This window comes from Seriola lalandi, unplaced genomic scaffold (assembly GCF_002814215.2).
Source record: "Seriola lalandi dorsalis isolate HSWRI2012SDOR001 ecotype SW California unplaced genomic scaffold, Sedor1 jcf7180002054178, whole genome shotgun sequence".
NCBI classification, from domain to species: Eukaryota; Metazoa; Chordata; class Actinopteri; order Carangiformes; family Carangidae; genus Seriola; species Seriola lalandi.
The window spans coordinates 213,625-236,034 of NW_019524731.1; the positions used below are offsets into that span (position 1 = coordinate 213,625).

The 22,410-nt window shown below is 40.3% G+C and overlaps 3 protein-coding genes across 5 annotated transcripts; all 3 read left to right on the forward strand.

Annotated features, from left to right (window-relative positions):
- Window positions 1-26: 26 nt before the first annotated feature.
- Window positions 27-11,313, forward strand: LOC111653215 (interleukin-17 receptor D). Of its 2 annotated transcripts, XM_023403691.2 has the most exons (12): window positions 27-518; window positions 3,933-4,017; window positions 4,896-5,054; window positions 5,498-5,616; window positions 7,287-7,410; window positions 7,659-7,697; window positions 7,778-7,923; window positions 8,051-8,125; window positions 8,993-9,059; window positions 9,484-9,630; window positions 9,767-9,939; window positions 10,044-11,313. In XM_023403691.2, the coding sequence occupies exons 1-12, from the start codon at window positions 138-140 to the stop codon at window positions 10,569-10,571; spliced, it is 2,043 nt and encodes a 680-aa protein (XP_023259459.1). In that variant the 5' UTR covers window positions 27-137; the 3' UTR covers window positions 10,572-11,313. The 2 variants fall into 2 exon arrangements, with proteins under 2 accessions (XP_023259459.1, XP_087029453.1); XM_087173327.1 differs by lacking the exon at window positions 7,659-7,697.
- A 355-nt stretch (window positions 11,314-11,668) lies between these two features.
- Window positions 11,669-18,542, forward strand: sars1 (seryl-tRNA synthetase 1). The gene is made up of 11 exons (XM_023403699.2): window positions 11,669-11,841; window positions 12,908-12,978; window positions 13,129-13,209; window positions 13,351-13,509; window positions 14,232-14,375; window positions 14,608-14,763; window positions 15,268-15,489; window positions 15,687-15,816; window positions 16,252-16,409; window positions 16,648-16,777; window positions 17,472-18,542. Exons 1-11 carry the CDS (start codon window positions 11,706-11,708, stop codon window positions 17,624-17,626), a joined length of 1,542 nt encoding a protein of 513 aa, XP_023259467.1. The 5' UTR covers window positions 11,669-11,705; the 3' UTR covers window positions 17,627-18,542.
- A 580-nt stretch (window positions 18,543-19,122) lies between these two features.
- Window positions 19,123-22,000, forward strand: LOC111653225 (PTB domain-containing engulfment adapter protein 1). 2 transcript variants are annotated; one of them, XM_023403702.2, is made up of 7 exons: window positions 19,123-19,180; window positions 19,257-19,329; window positions 19,576-19,647; window positions 20,188-20,286; window positions 20,404-20,541; window positions 20,725-20,829; window positions 21,437-22,000. In XM_023403702.2, exons 2-7 carry the CDS (start codon window positions 19,282-19,284, stop codon window positions 21,497-21,499), a joined length of 525 nt encoding a protein of 174 aa, XP_023259470.1. In that variant the 5' UTR covers window positions 19,123-19,180; window positions 19,257-19,281; the 3' UTR covers window positions 21,500-22,000. The 2 variants fall into 2 exon arrangements, with proteins under 2 accessions (XP_023259470.1, XP_023259471.1); XM_023403703.2 differs by having other exon boundaries at window positions 19,260-19,329.
- Window positions 22,001-22,410: the final 410 nt, after the last annotated feature.

The window sequence follows — 22,410 nt, forward strand, 5'->3', positions numbered from 1 at the left end:
TGCATTTGGCACCAACACTCCTGTGTGTTGAATGTGAATATGCTCTCTTTGATATCCTAGTTGTATTTGAAAGCGGAAACTGTCTCCTGCTCCCAAATCACGAAAAGAATCCAGTGTGGCTTCGAAACTGTTAAAACATGTACAGTGAGCTCGCTGGCCGCACCTCCACCCGTAGCCTACACACACCACACCCCTCAACGTCCTGCTCCCTCCTCCCTCGCTCCTGTCACTCACATGGGGCTGAAGACACAACAGGTTTCACTTTGCGACTGCTGGCTTCTTACAAGTCCAGGTCATTGTATATATATATATATATATATATATATATATATATATGTGTGTGTGTGTCTGTGAGTTTTAGGTCAGTTGGACAATGTCATGCTGGCTGTAGCAGCATGTGGAGGGCAGCTCTAGTTTTGTACCAGTTCTTGACACTCAGTCAGCCTCTCTGGGCTCAAGATGATGTCGCAGGCGCTGCTATCATTCCTCAGGACTGCAGTCTGGACTGTATTCGACAGGTGAGCCAGATTTACACCTGCTCTACGTTTATTTATATATATATATATACTCTGTGGAAGCTTTGTGCTACAGTTTTGTGTAACCGATATTGTATTGGGGTGTCTAATCCAGGAGGATTTCTGTGTAACCAAGCTAATAAAATGTTACAACTGACAGGGAGTAAACTACTGGTGAGGGCTGCTCTGCTATAAAACATGCTGTCTCTTCCAGCTGCATCTGTTTATTTTGGCTGTTGCGTACAGTGGAGGAGCTCAGACAGCAAACCTACTGTTTATGGTTTAATGTCCATTAGAAAATGTTCTGAACATTTGTGAAACTGCAAACATTAGATTCGTGGGGTCTTTACCTGCTACATTGTCTGTCCTCTGTCAAACCCAGTAGTTTTGTCAAATTGGGATATAAATGTAACAAGTTTAGAAAATTAATCTTTGCTTTATTTAATGTCAATTATTAGAAAAATACACCTGACCACAAAGGAGCAGAAAAAAATATCTAATTCCTTGGTTGATCTGGTTATAAGCTAGAGCATGTACCTCCAAGCCACATATGCAGCTTGTGATGAAAAAAAAAACAGCTTTACTTAGGAGGAGTCACAAGTTGTATTCAACAAGTGTAAGTCTAGAAAGATATGTTAGATCTTTAAGAGGGAGGGTTCATGTTTTCCTGACAGAAAACAGCAGGGGCTTGAGTATTTACTACTCTTTCTGAAAATTCCTGTTCCTCTCGAGGATGATATTTATGTCTCTTCACTGAGGAAAGGTTGTACTGCAAAGCCCTGTATTGCCCACATCCTGTATCTACAAGAGGCGATAAAAAATCCACCTTTGCTGAAACTTGTAAATCAGGCTCTTGTGACGCATGATCTTACCTGGTCTTTCTCAGCTCTGTTTGAAATGACATATAATTCACATAGACTCAAATAGGTTACTCCAGGCAGTAGATTATGATGCCATCGCTTATGTGAGCCTCTGTGTGCTGCAGCCTGTGACAGAGAGTCATTAACATTCAGAAACCGTAAATTGACAGATGAAGAATGCGAGGTTGCCATGTTGACCTGAACTCTAAGGTTATAGTTTTTTCTTTGGCTGCATGTCAACTTCTTTCATTCTGTGAATAGAGTAGGATTTTATTTTCATTGTTTAAGAAACAACAAACCTCTTTCGTCTCTTGTGTGGCTACTGAGTGTAAACACACACACACACACACACACACACACACACACACACACAGAGTTGTTAAAAAAACTCTTGTAGGTGTTGTCTTTTCTGATCCTTCACTTCTCAGTTGTAGCACGCATGCTAAGCACGTTGATTATGGCATCTCATCAGCTTGCGTGCAAGTCGGTATTTAGGCTACTGAGACTTCTGATGGCTATTACCTCACTTGACAGTTTAACTACCTTTGTGTGAACCAGCATACATGTGCGTACACACACACACACACACACATAGTGTTTCTCTCTCATGCCTCAGGCAGACGCAGCATTTCTTCCTCTCATTTTCTCCACCTGTTAGTCTAGTTAAGGTCTCTAAACCTGCAGGGCAAGTTGTCAGTGTTTATCAGAGGTGGAAGACGTACTCAGACCCTTTTACTTAAATAAAGGCACCAAAACAGCAATGAAAAAAATACTCAAGCACTGATAGAAATCATTCTATACAAGTATTATCAGCTGAATGTACTTAAAGATACAAACATATAAGTTCATCTTCATCTTTTATATTTACTTTACCTAAAGTAGTCCAGTGGGTCCCAGCCGAGGGGTCGGGTCCCACCAAAGGGTCATCAGATAAATCTGGGTCATGAGATGAAAGAAAAGATCATAGTAATTTTTCTTTTGTCATTCCTCTTCCTGTTTGCTTTTTGTGAAATATCTGATAACAGTACCACCCTGGGCCTGGAGCAATGATTTAAATGAAACCATGTGAGAGGGTCAGAGGGAGAATAATTTGGTTGAGCTGCAAACAACTGGCAGACATCTGAAACCTGTAACAATGGGCCCCCAGATACTGATTTATATTTGAATTTGATAGTTTACCCCACATATGTTTTTTCATGTAAAAATATGATCTGAAAAGTAACCAGTATCAGCTGCAGCTTGGTTCTGTGTTGAAACAATTACTGTCACCTGTTTCCCCCGAGGCAGCTGGAACAAATACATATGAAAGAGATTAATCATCTCTTAGAAATCCTGTTCTGATTTATCAGTATCTGAATGTGTAAAACTGATGTCATGTGAAAACTTTTAACAAACTAAACGTCAAGTGAGAACATTTACTCAAGTGCAGTTTTGAAGTATTTGTAATTCAATTTCATACTTTATACTTCCACTACATTTTAGAGAAGTACATTTGACTTTTTCCTTGATGTGACGGCTGTTAAAAGGAACCACATTTTCATCATTAGTATTGTTTATGATTTCCCACAAAAGGAAATTCACGGCTGATAGAGGGTTTCAGCCACTCGTGTAAGTGTCTGCAGATGTTTGGAAATAACAAAGACCCTTACTTGATCTGTACTTGGCTCATCGTATACTATATTCCTCTTCAAGATCATGTACTGTTTGTTCATGCCTCCGTGTCGGCAACAGGTCTAATTCTAGGTTGAATTATTTGTTTCTTAATGTCTTAAACACTTAATAGCACAGAGAAAGAGAGAGCAGAATAAAAGAAAGGAGAAAACAAAAGAAACTAGAATTACCACCTCAAACTCCTGAGATATCTCTATATAAGATATCATTATTTTCTGTAAAATAAAGTAAGTAAAGTAAAACTGAAATAAAATAATAAAGAAATGACAGTGAAGATACGTTTTTCCAACAATCTGAAAAGAAGGTGTCATTTGAAGCTTACTCCTGCTTTTACATTCGGCCCAGTTGCCGAGAAGTAGAAGTGCATTTTAAATTGACTCCCAACCGAAATGGAAAGATGTCCAGCTGGGTGAAGGAATGATGGGATTTCCCTCGTTTTGAAGCAGCAATTGAGAAAGCTATGTGGCCTGGGCACACCCCTCTTAAACATTTCCATAAACACTTCCTTTAATGATGTTATTATCAGCTTATTTCTAGTTTTATTATTATTTGGCACTTAGCTCATGTATTTGTTGTTGCTATTAAATTCCTAATTTCCCACTTGTGTAAGCAGAGTGTTCTTTCTTTTTATTGCGTCTGACCCAGTCGTTTGTTCTCTTGGCAGCTGAACAGTGAATGTTCACAATCATGAGCTTGTTTACAGCAATTCTAACGTAACGTTTAAGTTCAGGTCAACAAAAAACCTGCAGCTATAAACAGTATTTTTATTGTCCTTCCTATGTTCCTTCATGTTTTTAAATGACCTTTATTTATTTGGGTTGTTCATCACCTGACACAAAACAAGGAGTTTCTTTGTCTGAATTCATTATTACTGTCTCTTCTGCAGGGAAGGCCAGAATGTGAATACTGCAGAATAACCAGAAGTGATGTCAAGCAGGCTCTGGGTTTTAACTCTGTTGCAGCATTTGGAAGTAAGTCTGATCCCGACAGGCTGCACGGACCCACAGCCAATCCTGCAAATGTCTGCATTCCAACTAATTACACTGAGAAACTGTGTTACAACCCAGAATGCACTTAGAAAAGCTAAATGTATTACATTGCACTAAAGGTCTCTATCCTGCATGCCCTTAACCTGAAACCGTCATATTGTTTGCACTCCATCATAGCATTTAAACACAGGTTAGCTGAAAGAGCCAAGGGTATTACAAGTTTTCACTGCTGAGGTCATAAACACAAATGACAATTGTCTCTGTTATTACAATGAACAGCAGATGACAGAAGAGAAACTAAAGTTCAACCTTTAGTGTGTGTGTAGTATATGTATATCAACTACTGCTGGATGGATAACCATTCAACTTTGTACAGATACTTGTCATCCCGTGAGGATGAGAACCACAGACTTTTCTTCTAGAGTCACCGTCGACATTTGTGGTTTTCCATCAGCCTAGGCTCAACTTTGTGTTTAGTGCTTATTAGTAAATGTTAGCATGCTAACACTATAAACTCCCCACTGTTCAGTGCTGGCTCACTGTGGGAGCTGTTGGGTTTCTCTATTATATTTTAAGGTCTTGACCTTACCATGTAAAGTACCTAGAGATATGTGTCTTATGATTTGGTGCTGTACAAATAAAATTGAACTAAACAAAGTTGGTGTAACGATAGCTAAATGTTAGCTGCTGAACATACGTAGGTTAGCAACTACAGCCTCACATAGCTGTAGACTAGTCTTGCTTAAATATCCAGTTTGCTTTGCATTATTGAATGTCTACTTATAAACTGCCAAAAAATGATTACTGAAAATGTCTTAAATACTTTCACATCATGTGTATCTGTTGTTATTTCTCCTCAGGTTGTATACCATGGCCGTGTTTTGAGTTGCTAGGAGACATAGACACTAAAATCTGCCAGCACTATGTCCAGGCGCCAAATGAAGTGAAAGTTGAATCTGTCCATGAGCCGAGCCCGACTTCTGACACTATTGTTGTCTCCTGGAAGCCCAGTTACTATGGTTTGTTGATTAGGGCTGACGACTAAACACTCACATCTATTTTAAAACCAGTCTCAGTTTGCAGTTGTTATAAGGACACGTAGCGTTAACTTTTAAAATCCCAGCCAGTTTTGAAACTCATTCATCATGTCAGATGTCATGAGTTACCTCCCACAAGGGTTTGACATTAACAAAATTTATTTCAGGTGACTTTCAGTGAATTATTATTGAGAGGTAAATCGCATGAGAGAAAGCTCAGCTGATCGTCCCATATGACAGGTGACAGTGTAACAGACTTACATGTTAACTTGACCATGCTTAATTGACCATGCACTGAGCCGCTGTAGCACATGCAGCGCGGACATGTTTTTGAAATTGGAGTATGTATATATGCAACTTTGATGATGGATTGCCACTGAGTGTGTGACACTGATTTCACTCCGTCCCTGTTGTGTTTGCTGCAGGGATCGCCTTCCTGCGAGGCTTTCAGGTCTCCCTCCAGGTGTTGGGAGGGGCCACTATTGCCTGTCAGCTTTTTTTATTCCAGCGTAACCTCTCCCTCCCAGCTTCACATGCTCAAAGGGTAGGAAGGGCCCCACTCACTTTGGTCTTTGGCTCTTTTTCTTTCTTTTTTCTGTCTGGTATGCTGTTTGACAACATGAATTGTTATTAGAACCGCAGAGTTCCTCTGGTGTTGGCTCACAGGAAGGAACGTTGCAGTCAGTTAGTCAGACCCACAATTTATGACCTGTTGATTGCAAAATTAGACATGCTGTATTTACTGTGAGATCACAGTGGCATCACCATCCCCAGAAATGGAAATACAAAATGTCTTGATAGTAAACAGATGTAAAATTTACACTGAAGTTGATCCAAAAGCTGTAAGAAATCATAAGTGTCATTAATGTTGCCTGTCACTACGAGCACGTCCTGAAGAAATTTACGAGCAATCACATCAAACTCCATTTGGACACGCTCACAACAATGGGCGGCAGTCAGAATCCCACACAAGCACAGGCAAGACAAGCAAGCTCCACACAAACTGGAGATGGAGGTGGAGCAGCACGTGGGCTACTGATATTCAAATCACATACACATAAAATCCAGTAAAAAGAACATGGAAAATTATTGTGCGCTGTGTTTAGTTTGCTACTGTATTAAAACAGTTAATGTCACACACACTGGATTTCCAGGGATAAAAATATTCTTGATGAATGTGGGTTGTTATATTTATGGCCCAGTTGTAGGGATGTTAATCCAGACAACATTACATATCAGGTTAAGCTCTAACTTCGTCATCCAGATCTTCAGGATAACCCGGCCTCAGTTTAATTACAACAGGTGGTTTAGGGTTCTAGTATCATTATATATGAGTTTGCCTTAGCTGTGACAATGAGAAGATTTGTTAAATAATGTTACAAGACAATGGTACAGTCCAAACACTGTTGAATAAAAACAATATTCAATACTCAAGCTACATGAGTTAACCTAATCTAGACCTGTTAAATTTGTTTTAAGAATGGCTACTCTTTACATCATATTGTATTTACACATTTCTGATCATCAGGTATTGCTGTTCACTTACTTTATTTCTGTTTCTTGTGTTCCTATACTTCCTTGAAAAGTGTTACGACTGTTACATGTAAATAAACAAAAAGTACAACACATAAACACAGTGATGTAGGTAAACAGTTCAGAGTATAACCAGTCACAATCTTAAAGAAAGATAAACAAACAAAAATATGAAGCAAATAGTCACATGTTACACAACATATTAAGTCAATATTTCACATTTACACTTTTTTGTTTCTTTATTTTTTAGGAATATCAAGTATTCTCATTTAAATTCTGTGGATCTTGTCACGAGTGAACATGTTCTTCGAAAAGATAAACACACAAATAGAGACAAAACCAGTTTTAAGATTGAATACAGGATAGAAAAACAAGACAGGCTTGAAAACAGAGCAAAAAACTGATAATGAGATTTCATATGAGAGAAAAATTCTCCTCAACCATTTATAAAGTATCTGTGAAATACTGTTATCTCACTTTATATGTTTTTAATTATTCAAGTTTGTTTTTATTGTTTTAAAATGTTGTATATTCAATGTATTTCCAGGCTTCTGTGCAGCACTTGTGTCTTAACTGTGCTATATAAATAAACGTGCCTTTATCACCAAAACCTGTGCACAGATAAAAGTGTGCAGCGTGTTTAAACAAAACCAAGGTCATGGTTGCTGCTGTGTTCTACAGGTGTACAAGTCGGACCCTTTCCCCGGCCTCCCCCTTGGGTCCCAGTATGCTGTTACCGTCATGGCTCTGCCGGTGCCTGAGGAGTGGGAGAAGTTCTACCACAGCAAGATCTTCTCCACTCGCTGTAAGACCCCCGTTAAGCTGTCGGCTAGATAAAACATGCACACACAGTTTCAGTGGACGTCTCAGAGCTCGTGGTTACTTCAGGGAAACCTTTAAAATCTAAATCTGTTGACTTGTTTACAGTACATTCATACATATATCTCATGCTCTGTCGTCAGGAAGCTTGTTTAAACAGCGCGCATTTTTTTTACTTTCGGTGAGACTATTTACAATTCAATTTATTTTAATATGCACAACATGGTTTTGCAGCGTGTGCAGAGAAGAACGGTCTTGAGCAGTGCAAAAAGGGTGAGAGAAAAATAAACTTAATTAAATTTTTAAATCTGTTTTTCCTATGATCAGCTTTACATCTGTTAATATTCTTGCAGACTGGTACCCTGAACATGTTGAGGTCCAGCAGGAGGGGACTGCTATCAATGTGACCTTTAACCTGGCTCCCCCAAACCTGGGCATCACAAGCTACTTTTCACTTTGTTACGCGAAGGGAATGAAGAAATACACAGTTATAACACCTGTGAGTGAGTGTTTATTCTGTGGCTTTGTTTTCATTAATCCCTTTCTTCCGTTACTTACATTAAAGAAACAGTTGATCATGAAGCTTAACTTAATAATTGTATTAACCATTAATTCAATTTCCTTAGAATTTCACCAGTAACAAAACTCACCACAGCTACCAGCTGGATGACCTTCAAGAAGGAACCAATTACACTTGTGAGGTAAAATAAGTGGATAATCTATAGTTGGCATTACATTGATTATAGAACTGTTTTCCACCAAAATGCATTGTTTTATGAATAAAAACCTCAGATGGCTTTGTGTGTTGTATACATGATATGCTATATGTTTTTATATGTTTAAATATGCTTTAAAAAATGTTTGTTTGTTTTCAGTTTGCTTTTGTACAGTTATGGTTACAGACTCTCTCTTCACCAGCCTACTATTATTTTGCCAAAAAGAGAGACCAATCACAGGGCTTCCTGGTGGCTCACCTGGCAGAGTGCGGCAGCGGCCTACGCATGTCACGCCCTCTCTCTCTCCCTGACTTTCCTGTCTCTCTCTCACTATTGCTCTCAGTATAAAGGCACAAATGCCTTGAAAATAACTTATAAAAAAAGACACAAAACACAATAAACCAAGTTTTTTTTTTTTTTTTTTCAAATTTTCAATAGATATTGTGATAATATCGTTATCATGAATTCTTTTGACCACAGTTGAAAGCTCAAGAAAAAGTCTGAACTTTGAGTTAAAGCCTAACTATTCAATGTATTTATATACATACAAAAAAGTATTTGCCCTTAGGAGTTGATGGAGACCAAAACAGAGCTAAAAGGAGAGAACATCTCCACCTATATTCATCAGATGGTCAGAAACACAACTCCATATAAATGCTGATGTTGTTTTGTGTCTAAACTAGGCAGCTGTTAGCTAACATGTTTGCTATACCTTAATTCTATAAGGTGATCCTGATGTAATGTTTACAGCTCGTTGCTCTATTGACCAGTTACTCATGTACGATTTAAGGTTATCTTGTCAAACTACATTTTACAAGGTGATGAATGAACTCTATATTTCTTGTGTAACAGATTGCAGCTAATCAAGTGGATGCAGTGAGGAAACCATTCACTATTCAGGTCATGCACATTCAGAAAGGTAGGGGAGGTTGTTTTGTTGCTGCTGATCCCTAGAATCAAAGTCACATATTGGTGCTATCACCTTACTCTTTGTTGAGTAGATGTAGACATATTAAGTGTCTGTTGGACCGTATATACAGTCTATAATGTGCTGGACACAGTATTTAATACATGTGTCCAACACATGTCAAGAATTTCCTCAAAATCTCTCTCATCTCTGCATGCTAATAATAGCACTAAAACCAGGAGGCAAGTAGCTTAGCATGAAAACTTGGCCTGTGTACCTCCAGAGTTAAAAATGATCTCTATCAACACTTTGGCGAACTGTGACCAAAGATCAGTTATTTTAGCTAATCTACTCCCAGCACTACATAATTAGCACACAGACATAAAAGTGATATTAATCTAACACTTTGTCATGTAATCACGCCCCCCCCCCCCAGACGGTGACTTGCCGCTCTCTTTCACTCTCTCCTTGGCTCTGATGCTTCCACTGTGCCTGGCTGTGGTGGCCATACTTGTGGTCTTACTGTCTGTCTTCACCAGGAGAAGGTCCAAGCTACAGATGAAGGAACTGGACATAAAACCAGGTGCAAAGATGAAGCGAATACATCATAAATCACGATAATCGTTCATTTTAAACCAAGAGACAGAGATGAGGTCTGTCTTTTCCATCACCGGTAGTGTGTGAAATGCAACCAGGTTCTTTTTTTAAAATCTATTCAGATATTATCAAGCAATATCAGGAGAACGGGACTCAGGAGGAAATGGTATTATTGCCCAGTACCAGGCTGACCCCGCCTCGTCTTCTGATTTGCTACAGCAGCTACGATGGCCCCGCTCATGTCAAAGCAGTCATGCAGTTAGGGGCCTTCATACAGCAGCACATGGCCACTCAGGTAATGGACATAACTTTAAGGACCATTTCTGTAACAGTTTGCCAGTGTGCTAGTGATTATGTTGTCCACAAAAAATGGAGTTAAGTATTCTCTTTTCTTCCGAGGTGTTCCTGGACCTGTGGGACTCTCTGAGCGTGGCTGAGGAGGGCAGCATGGCCTGGCACTGCCAGAAGATCCGGGAGAGCGACTTTATCTTGGTGATCTGTTCTCAGGGCCTTAACCACAGACCTGAGTCTCCAGAGCCAGAGAGCGACGATGAGGATGTGGAGGCAAACAGGGGCTTGAACTTTGGGTCCAACACATTTAACTCTAATGCAGCCGTCCAACTTATTGGAGAGGAGGTGGGCCGAGCCAAAGCCAGAGGTCAGGACCTGTCCAAATACATGGCAGCCATTTTTGAGTACTCTGAGGAGACAGACATCCCCACCGAGCTGAGGCTGGTATCTCACTACACACTGACAAGTGACTTACCGCTGCTCTTCTCCCACCTCCATGGAGTGGCTCTGCACAGGCCTGGGGGTTACCTGAAGATAAACCACATCTCAGAGGAAGGGTTTGCCAAGTTACCAGCCGGAGCAGCTCTGCAGTGGACTATCTATGAGGCCGGAATGGCAATGAGGGCCAAAAGATAACTGTGGAAGGGGGGGACTAAATGCCATGAATTAATGGTAATCCTCAGCCCAGTACATTAGAAACGTTGGCCTGAAGGTAGGTAGGGAGTTGATGATGGCAAAACACTTCCCGGTTCACTATCTGGCCAGACAGGAGAAGCTGTGATCTCACAGCTAGAGGTTGACCAGTACACCTACAATCCCTGCTAATGAGCCCTCAAGCAATCAACCAACTAACCACATCTGACTCAGCTGTGCTGCAGTGGTAGAAACTGTGCACTTTGACCTCTAAAGTATGTAAACATGCATCATACGTGTGTGTTCAGGAAGGATTTGTATAAAAGAACATCCAGTAATCTGTGTAATGTCAATAAAGCTAAATGTATTTGACATTTTCTGCTCATGTTATTACAGTGTCATGTAAAAAAGCCACTGTGAAATTAACCATTGTAATATTAGCAATGTCATCATTAATCAGTCATATTAATCTCAGAAATTAGTTAGTGAAGTTATTTTGTAAGAATGTTTACCATGAAGTGCACATTGAACATTGTATACATGCATGTTTACCGTCATTCTGTTTTATTTATACATGTGAGTATCTTATATATGAATAAGAATGGGAGAATCATCAAGCAATCACCCTATAATTTTTAATTTCCAGCTGACGTTGGGTTACACGTGTGGATACATACTGTGACCTGTCTCATATTTTATGCTTTCCATGTCTAATAAAGTCAAGTTAAAACACGTTTTCTAATAACATGCATTCATAGCATTTACTGCAGATGTGTTTCTTTCCGTTGATGAGTGAATGGATAATTCTTAAGACATTTCCCTGGTGCTGTGGGTTGCCAGGCTACGTGAATTCACTTGAGGATAAATGTTGTTATGTCTGTATTAACGAGACTGTAATCTCTCAGTAATCACATCTCAATAATCTTGTCAATTCAGAACAACAGGGGAGTTTTTATTCATGAAAGCTTTTACAATAATTCTGAGATAATAATGTCGTTAACTCAGGAAAAACAGTGCAAACATTTTTTTTCTCAATTAAATCATGTAATATATCCAAGAAGTGAATGCACTGCGCTTCCGTACAGACGTCATCGTCGCGAGCTCATTCAGCCTCTCTCTGACAGACAGCGTGGAAAGATGGTGCTCGACTTGGACCAGTTTCGTACCGACAAAGGCGGCGATCCAGAAATCGTCCGTGAGATTCAGAGGAAGAGGTTTAAAGATGTTACTCTCGTCGATAAACTGGTCGCCGCAGATACAGAGTGGAGAAAATGTAAGCGCCGTTTCATTTCCCTTTCACTCGTAGAAGCTAACGTTAGCGCGGTGGCTAATGATGCTAATGTTGCTGGAGCTCACGCCCCACTCCGTTCAAAATCTGTCCATTTTAATTCTTATCATTCTAATGCAGCCAGTTGTTACAACCCATCAGGGAAATTAAAAGACTTGTCATATTTTTAGGACACATTCTTCTATTCGGTATATTGAAATGGAAAAAAAAAACCTTTGAAAATATATTTTTAATAATGATATGTCTTGCTGTCTGTTGTGCCACTGCAATCGCTACACTGCAGTGGACTGCGACTGATTTCAGCATAGAAATAGTAAATAAAGGGCTGCTTGGTGCATTATGTCCATGCCGTATTCTTCAGTATTCACTCTTTTGACAGTATGTAAAAATAAATAAATAAATAATACCTCTAACAAGTAGTGAATGTATTTCAATAAATAAGCAACAATTTATGGCCAGATTTGAATGGAGTTTGGTATGATGTTCTCACAACAGGAAAAGAATAGCACGTAGTGGGGCTAATGTTAGCGCAGCTAGCTCCATTCAGCCAATTCAAGTGAGCCATATGGTTGTAGTTAAGCGTAGTAATTTGGGATCCGGGTTATAATTAAAAGATACCAAGCACTAGTTAACTACGCGTTCCCATTATCTTATTGACAGATTTGATGCTAAGTGTTGGCTAACGTAAAGGTTGAGTTAGCTTAGCGATGCCGGGTTATAACGTGCAATCTGATGCAATCCCAGCCAACATGTCAAGTCAACCTCGCCCTGCAGTATAGCTACAGTCACTGTCATTCAGATCCAGCATGATATGATTAATACGTTTATTAGTGCATTCTTGACCCTATTGAAGTGACAATGATAGTTTGTTTACGTTTTTATCATATCATATGTTTTTGAAACTATGAAGGTGAGCTGCTGCTGATAACAACCCCTGTCACCAGGGCACTAGTCCTGCTACTGCAGCACACACACACACACACACACACACACTCATAAGGTTAGCTCAGTCCCATCATGCACTGAATGACTGTGATTTATCCCCTAACAGGCCGCTTCACTGCAGACAACCTCAACAAAGCAAAGAACCTCTGCAGCAAGAGCATTGGAGAGAAAATGAAGGTATGGAAACATCATATACTCATTGACTGAAAAGGCTGTGGAGTCCGGAGTAATGAGTGAGAGAGCAGAAGTCAGTGTGTGTCCAACATAATTTTAATTTTTGAACAGTTTATTTTCATTTTTTAACACCTCTCTATGTTGTGAGTACAGAAGAAGGAACCAGTTGGGGATGATGACACTGTACCAGAAGAAGTACAGAACCTGGAGTCCCTAACAGCTGAAACACTATCGGTATGACTGTCTGCTCTAAACACTTATGCCAACCTGTATGGCTGTATTTTTGCATAAACAGACAGAAGTTAAAGCCTATAAATCTTCTTAATTTCTTTTTTTTGCTTCTTCTTCTTCTTTTTCTTCTTCTTTTTGTGTCAGGCCCTAACAGTAACTCAGATCAAGAAGGTGCGTTTATTGGTGGACGAGGCCGTGGAGAAATCTGACAAGGAGAGGATAAGGCTGGAGGCTGAGCGCTTTGAGTACCTGAGGGAGATCGGCAACGTTCTGCACCCATCTGTACCCATCAGCAATGATGAAGTGGGTGGTTTGATACAGGCAGATCTGTTGATTACATGACTTGGATTTAATAATGCTTGTTATGCATTGGACAGTGCCGGAGAACAAAACCAGTGCTCATAAAACGGCACAAAACTGCAAGATTAAACTTTGCCAAAGAACATGAAAAGAGATCTGATGAATATTAGCAGCATGTTCTGTGGTCAGATGACACCAAAATAATTTAGTTTGGCTCTTATAGGGTCCAGTATGGTTGGTATAAACCTGGTCAGGACTACCACAGTGACTGCCGACCATGAAGTATGAGCTGTGTCTCAATTTAGGGGGCCGTATCCTTCGAAGGCTGCATTTGAAAACCGATTGTGTTACAGTGGGGCGACAAGGCTGTCCTATTTCAAGGGCTCCTTCAAATGCAGCCGGGAAACAAAGGATGCAAGGGGCAAAACATGGCAAAACATCTCTCCGCAGATTTGTACAAGACTGGTCCATGCTGAGGAGGATTGAATCTGTCATCGAAATTAAAGGCAGACATAGAAAATATAAATAAATAAATAAATAAAAGAATGTCTGACCAAAGGTTCCAGGTCAAGACAGTTTGAGAAGCTGGAACCAGATACTCACTTTACTTGATAAATAACTAAACATTTCTCAAAGTTAATGTAAATTTTTTCTGTCAATCGACTAATTGGCTTCTTATGATCATATAATAACTGATCTTATTTCCTCGTGCTTCCTCCTGACAGGATGCTGACAACAAGGTGGAGCGTACCTGGGGCGACTGCACTGTCCAAAAGAAGTACTCCCACGTTGACCTGGTGGTCATGATTGATGGCTTTGATGGAGAGAGAGGAGCAGTTGTGGCTGGGAGCAGAGGTTACTTTTTGAAGGTGAGTTCAAATATAAGCTCTGACACATGTATGGAAACCCATGCAGTGCACCAACAAGTGAACCAGCGCTGACAAGCACAAACAGGCCTTTTTCTTTCTTTTCTCCCACCAAAATAACATTTTTTACTTGTACAGACGCACCCAAAGAACCGTGATCACCCTTTTGCTTCCTGACCCAGAAATCAAGAGGCCAGCTGATCAGTTGTTTTTCCCTCTCCTGTGTTGCGTTTAGGGGCCACTGGTGTTTCTGGAGCAGGCTCTGATCAATTACGCCTTAAGGATCCTCTACAGCAAGAAGTACACCATGCTCTACACGCCGTTCTTCATGAGGAAAGAGGTCATGCAGGAGGTCGCCCAGCTCAGCCAGTTTGATGAAGAGCTTTACAAGGTAGAGAAACTTCTGCTGAATTTGTCAACTTTTTCTGTTAAGTTGGATTTAACTTAACAAGCTGTTGTCATGGATCTGATTGAGGTTCAACCTCAGCTGTGGAGGAGGATGCTCTGTCTTGCAGAGTCCTGCATATCGCAACAATGAGCAGCGTAAGACTGAAGTGATATTATTTAAGAAGTCTGGAAATTCAACCATGTTAGTAGCATGGGTTTGGAATGAGATGTTCATGTGCTCACATACTTTTGGCCATGATTTGTAGTTGTGATGCTGCCACCTGGAGGCCCTGACAAAGAGCTGCACTTTGTTGTGAAGCAGCAGCAGCAGCAGCAGCAGCAGCAGCAGCAGCAGCAGCAGCAGCAGTAGTAGTGGCACATAGTTATCAGACTTATTTCGCTCCACTGACGGCCACTGTACAAGACACTGAACATCACAATGTTGAAGCTCACTTAATGGATTTCTGTCTCTTTCCCTTTTCTTTAAACCCTCATGTGTTTACATCAGGTCATCGGTAAGGGCAGCGAGAAGTCAGACGACAGCTCCATAGATGAGAAGTACCTCATCGCCACCTCTGAGCAGCCAATCGCAGCCTTCCTGAGGGAAGAGTGGCTCAAACCCGAGGACCTGCCCATCCGCTACGCCGGCTTCTCCACCTGCTTCAGACAGGAAGTGGGCTCCCACGGCCGAGACACACGCGGGATCTTCAGGGTGCACCAGTTTGAAAAGGTCACAAATTATATATTATTGTCAGTCAAATAAAGAGATAGTCACTTTTTGTGATCATCCTTTTTGGGAATCAGAATTCAGAATTGACTTTAAAACATTCAGATATCTCTATGATTTTTCTTCTGGTGTATTTGTAATTTTTAAATGTGTAGATGCCTGAATTGATGCATAAACTTTCTCTCTCTCTCTCTCTTTAGATTGAGCAGTTTGTCTATGCCTCCCCACATGATGGCAAATCATGGGAGATGTTTGATGAGATGATCGGGACGGCAGAAGAGTTCTACCAGTCACTAGGAATTCCCTATCGCATTGTCAACATTGTCTCTGGTAGGTCTGACACACTCGTATCCCTACCCCCTTATGTATGCAGCTGTTGGAAAATATCTAATAAACAGAATGATCTGACTTGTCTTTTCCAGTCAAATAGTAACGCAAACTTTGAACTTTAACTTGAAAGTGAAGAATTACTCCAAAAATACAAAGATTTTTAATGCTTTGTTTGTGTTGCTGCCACCTCCCAAGAACGGTCGAGATTAGGCAAAATAGATGGATAACATTAACATAACAAGTGACTTTGTGGTTTGAAATGTTATTTTTGCATTCAACAAGATAACAGCAGATTGAAGCTTCAGGTAAACACTCTACAAGCTGACAAACAAGTTGCCATCTTAAGTCCCTCATTGGTACAGTTGGTACATTAAGAGCTTGCTCCATGAGAAGACATGAACTCAGCTAACTGCTTACGTCTGAATGTCATCACAGGTGCCCTGAATCATGCAGCCAGTAAGAAGCTGGATCTGGAGGCCTGGTTCCCCGGCTCAGCTGCTTTCAGAGAGCTGGTCTCCTGCTCAAACTGCACTGACTACCAGGCCAGGCGCCTCCGCATCCGCTACGGACAGACCAAAAAGATGATGGACAAGGTGAGTGCTCGCTTCCAACGCAGCTGTGCATCTCAGCAGGGGCGTTACTGTAGCCAGGCCTCACAAGATGCTGATGCAACCTCAGCTGTTGTCAGGAAGTGAGTGGAGTTCCAGCCAGTGAACTGAGATTTGAGTTCTTTTCCTCCACAAAGGAATTTTTTTTACTCCTTTGTATTTTAAAAAGTGGCTCTATTAACTTCCTCTTAACTAACCACTTTCTCTGTTAATGTTAATGTAGGCGGAGTTTGTGCACATGTTGAATGCCACCATGTGCGCCAGCACACGTGTGATGTGTGCCATCCTGGAGAATTACCAAACCGAAGAAGGCATCGTTGTTCCAGAGAAGCTCAGGGATTTCATGCCTCCTGGTAAGATGTGCTGGAGTGGTTTCACATCTGTTCGTTCAGAAAGATCACACATAGCTGACAGGACGCATTTTGGTCAGAGAAGAAATACCAAGTGAATAATTAGGAGAAAAGGAATTTTAGTCCTAGGTGAGTTTATGCTCACCTAGGACTAAAAGGATGATAATGTATACTGTTCAAGCACAATGTAAAAAAACTAATAAGTAATACAAAGTCACTTATTAGCTTTTTTGCCAGAGTAAGATGAGAGGATTGATACCACATTTATGTCTGTACAATGACTATGAAGCTTTAGCCAGCAGCCAGTTAGCTTAGCACAAAGACTGGAAGCAGAGGAAAACTAGCCTGATTATCACTGAATTGTAACTCTGAATTGTGCAAATTAACACTTTTGTTTAATCTGTTTGAAAACTGAAATGTAAAAGCAACAATTTGAGTTTTAAACATGATTATTGTTGTTTTGACAGAGCCGGGCTACTTGTTTCCCCCTGCCTCCAGTCTTTATGCTAAGCTAAGCTAATTGTCTCTTGATCTTTTCATCTAACTCTTGGCAAGGAAGTGATTTGCTTCTCTTGGCAGTAGAAGTATATATTTTTTCGTAGCCTCACTATTACACACACAAATGTAGGTTACCCATGGAAGACCTATGTTTTTTTTTTTTTGTTTAGAGGCTTGAATGTATTTTTCCTTCCTCCAGGTTTGACAGAGATCATTAAGTTCGTCAAGCCCGCTCCTATTGATCAGGAGATGTCTAAAAAAGCAAAGAAACAGCAGGATGGAGGGAAGAAGAAGAAGCAGGGGGGAGACCAGCTGCCTAATGCAATGGAGACCATGTCCGTCAACGATTCATAGACTCCGGCACACGAGGACGATGTTGCTTCACCAACCTCAGAGATAGAAACAGATGGACTACAGCCTTGTGTAATTATCTAGAGTCATTTTGTGGGTACTCCCAAACTTATATGGTGAAGGTGAGAAATAAAGGCACCTAATATTATCCTTATGTTATAGTGAAGGCCTGGCTCCATCCCATCTGTGTCTATCTAAGAGGATGGTGTTATTCATCTCAGCTGTTCCTCCCCTCATTTCCATAAAGCAGACTTAAAAAAGGGATCGCTCTGTGCTCTAACCATCCACAGTCCACTTCAAGGTCCACTGACCACCTGTCTGTCTGTCTGTCACTTTCTCATCTCTGCAGCAACACTGAGCCTAAAATGAACAGATAAGACTACTTGAGCTGTCTGAATCACGAGTCATGTTTTCAGATTCAGCAGCGACATTTCTCGCTTAACATCCTACGACACTTAGTAGTTTCTGTGACTGCTTTGTAGCACAGATGAACCACTGGTTGCATACAGGTACATGTTTGCGCCCAGCTGTTATTACCATTGGAAAAAGTGTGGTTTCCAAATGTTTGGTAGTTTCTACAACTGATCACTTACTGTCTGGAATTGATATCAAAACCCGTATCTCTTCTGTGATTACTTCATGTCTGAAATGGCTTTAAAGTGAAATGTAAAAACCTTCCTTGTGCAAAAGGATTAGGTGTTTTAACTGTCTGTTTTAGGCTTCACTTCATGTTGTCTCTGACTACAATCATCATTTTCCACTGTTGTTGCTCGATGTCATTGTTGACCCATAATGCTGTTCACTAGCTTATGACTGAGACATTGACATTGTATTTACTTGCTAATATAAAGATATATATATGATTGAGCATTGATGAAGTGGCACTCACTGTAAACAAATAAATACAGTTGATATGGAAGTGTTTTTCTGTGTGTGTGGTTTTTTGATGAGTCTACATGCCTTTTAAAGTTTTAAAACTGATGTGTATATATAAATTCACACACTATAAGTTAAAGGTCTCATATTGTTTAAATTAGATTTCCATGTCTCTCCTGAGCCTTTCCTCTGATTGGCTCACCCACCTATTTTTGCTAGAGCTCCAGAGAGAAGCGTGAAGGAGGGGATGTAAAACTACTTTGAGGTGGTTTTTGGTGCTTAAAACCACAAATAAATCTTATGGATCAACACTTCAAATAAAACATTAGAAAATAATAAAATATGGGAATTTTAAAATTTGTGCACAAAGAAAGAACACTAAGATAAACAGGGCTGTTTAAACCATTCTAACATAATTGTTTCTCAAAGCATCTGGCAAGATATAACAGCTTAACCTGCTGTGATGGTCTTACCTTGGTGAAGCAACAAATGCTGTCTACAGGTGAGTCCCTTGATGGGCCATCAAAATCTATCCATGAAACTTCCGGGCAGCCTGAAAATCTGATAAAAGGCAATAAGGAAGACATGGGGTTACTTATTAACTCCAATAGACTTTACACCCATCCATTTGTAGTACAGTAAGAAGCCAACTCACTCCGCTTGTAGTATATTTACAAAAAGGTGAGTTTAACTTCAGTATATTTTGTCATTACTGAGTTGATGTTAGTTTTAATCGGCTTAGTGTTTGTGTGAACAGCAGGTATCGAGCCGGGCCTGTCGAGATGAGTGACACTTCAGAGGATGACAATGAGATCACCTTTCAGGTTAAGGTAAATACTGATACTTCATAGTTTAAAATCAGATGGTGGACAATAAGGTGAAATGTGACAAACTTTTTATTAGTTACGGGAGTTGAACTATATTGTCTATTTTGTGTCATGTGGCTCCGGTTGTTAAGGGCTAGTATTGTGCCAATGCAAATCAAATTTACATATTAACACATACTGTATGTACAGCATTCATTTTGCATCAAACCATTTTTATTTTTGTTTCTTCTGTGTTTCTCTCTAAACTAGTTCCTTGGGCGAGTTGAAGTAGTTCGCCCTGATGGACTACAGATCCTGGATGAAGCAGCTCAGCGCCTCAAGGTCAGTACTGTACCTTTAACATCCTGTTATAGCTGATGTTTTAAAAAAAAAAAAAAACATTTAAAACTCCTTTCCTGTGTATAATTTTTAGCCATGCTAATAGCATTGCTCTATGGGATTGCAATGGAATTGCAAAAAATTCATTGGTCCCTGCAGGATGAATCCTAATGACTCTGGCGATTCCCAGACTTTTGAACCATAAAGTTGACGTTTTTGTTTTTTGCAAATGTCTCAACAACTATTGGATGGATTGCTATGACATTTGGCAGAGACATTCATGGTGCCCAGAGGATGAACCTTAAGGATTAATGGTGATCACCCCTTTTTTTTTTTACTGTAGCTCCAATGACTGAATACAGTCACTGTGTAGCACCATAAGCTTCACATCTGTGATTTTTTGGGACTGCTCCTACAGTACATCTACTATGGATGATTCATGGCACTTGATTTGAAGATTGATTGTTTTTATGAATTCCACATACTGTCTGCAGAGATGTAGGGATATGTAATCCATCACCTCTCGTTCCCCCTCATCCCTAGACACCTGATGAATATGTTCCAGAAAAGACAGCCAAGAAGAGCAAAGTTGACCTCTTCCTGTCTCTAAGTGGGATAGACATTTTGGAAAACAAAACCAAGGTCTGTGACAAAAGCGTACAAACCAGTCCAAGCATGCTTCCAATTGAGTTGCACATCTTGCTTTCTTTGGCCTTGAATCATCACTTTACATCTTCATATTATCTTTCCCATCCTCAGTTCTTGTTGTACACATGCCCTCTCTCCACTGTCTCCTTCTGTGCCCTGCTACCATCCTCAACCAAAGTCTTTGGCTTCGTAGCCAGACACCCTGCAGCCGACATGTACCACTGCTATCTCTTCCAGAGCAAGAAATTTGTGAGTATTCCCAGCACAGCATAACAGATGCTATGCATTCTCTGCAGGAATAATTGTATGATTTATTGTTTTATTTGAGTAGACAAGGAGGCCGCTAATATTACCACTGGAAAACAGTATGATAAATGAGAAATTCAGGCTTTCAAAGGCTCAGGCATGAATTTCTAAAACATTTTTTTTCAGTCTCATGTGCTGGTCTCAATTATCGGTGATGCTTTCCGAGCATCGAAAAAGGAGAAAAGCATCAGGGGAGGACGAGACCTTATAGTGGAGGCTCTCAGACATAAGGTTAGTTCCACTTATTGTTCAGTAATATTGGGGCTAGGGTAATTTTGTTATGGCAGGGAAGTGATTCAAGTTTGTTCTAAGTAGTTGTTCAGTTGTTATGACCCCGGCTCATTTGGCCACAACAAAAGGGAGACACACCTTGGTTATGATTAATAGAAAATGAATGATTATAGGAATATTCTTATTAAACCAAATTAAGATGCCAAATTAAATGTATTTGGTGTGGAAATCAGTGAAATCAGTAGTGTGTGGTATGCATGAGTGAGGTATATGAGTGCAGGTGTTGTAAGGTGCAGAACAAAACATAAGGATTAAACTAAGACAACATAACCAAACCCAAAACGTGGTGTGCCTGTGGAGAGGAGCAAAGAGAGATTAGTTGGCAGCCAGGACCTATATACCCTGGAACACATGCCACAGGTGTTCCAGATGTACCAATCAGCTGCAGACAAAGAGACAGACTAGCAAAAGGATCAGGGGGTCATCACACAGTCTATCTTAATGGCTGAAGTTAGAGGGAAACAAAACCAGCTCGTACCAAATTAAATACATGTCATATTCAGTGCTGCATATTTACAGCTGTCCCCTCTTTCTCATTCTTCTCCAGAATAAAATGCTGCAGAGGGAGAATTCAGAGCTGAAGAGGAGGCTCGAAGGACAAACTGACTAACAATAACTGTGTATGTTGTTGCATTTGTACACAGAAGCTTTAAGAAAATGGTGGAACACAGAAAAGGGAAAATCTAGAAGGAAGGTGTAAATTAAAACTAGCGTTGATTAAAAAAAAAGTAAAGTAAAAGAATTTCTTAATGTTTTGTTGCTTTTCTAAAATATTTACTGCTATATATTTACTGTATCCACTGTAATTGTGTTATCTGCATCCACACCACTAGAGGGCAGCAACAAGCTCCTCAGCTAACCACCCACCAGGCTGCTGCGTCAAATCCTGCCTTCATAATATCGGAAAAAGGGTGTGCATTTGTTGTGTGTACACAAGGAACCAAATAAATTCAGGGAACATGAAAATTGACATAGCAGACGAATTGCTGTGTGACTGTAACTGAGACCTGACTCTGAAGAACTGAGAGTGCATATAATGTATAATTATTGGCAGAATAATTGTTTGCAACTGTACAACACCTAGATAATAAATAGAACCTGCGTGACTGGTTTTATCTGTGTTTTGTTTGTTTGACTTCTAAAAACCGCTACAATTAAGCACTTTAAGTCGATTTAAGCACTTGAAACTACATAAACTGCACATGAATCACTTGAACGCCAAGTCAAGTTGAAAAATTGGATCTCGGAGAGGCAGCGATACGCAGGTTACGTGAATGCAGCACAAAGGGGACGTAAACTTCTGGTGTGACAGACGTTAGGAAGCGAGCGCGAGCGTTGGTGTAAATACTGCTTTGTGATGGCAACGTCGGCTTGTGTAGTCTAAAAGGTAAGTAAAAGTAAAGTCTGTGTACTGAAACTAACTAACGTTACAGACTGCCACAGCCAGTGTTAGCTAACGGCTAATTTGTTGAACACTTGTTAGCAAACTAGCCAGCGTTAGCTTAGAGAGTCGAGCCTGAA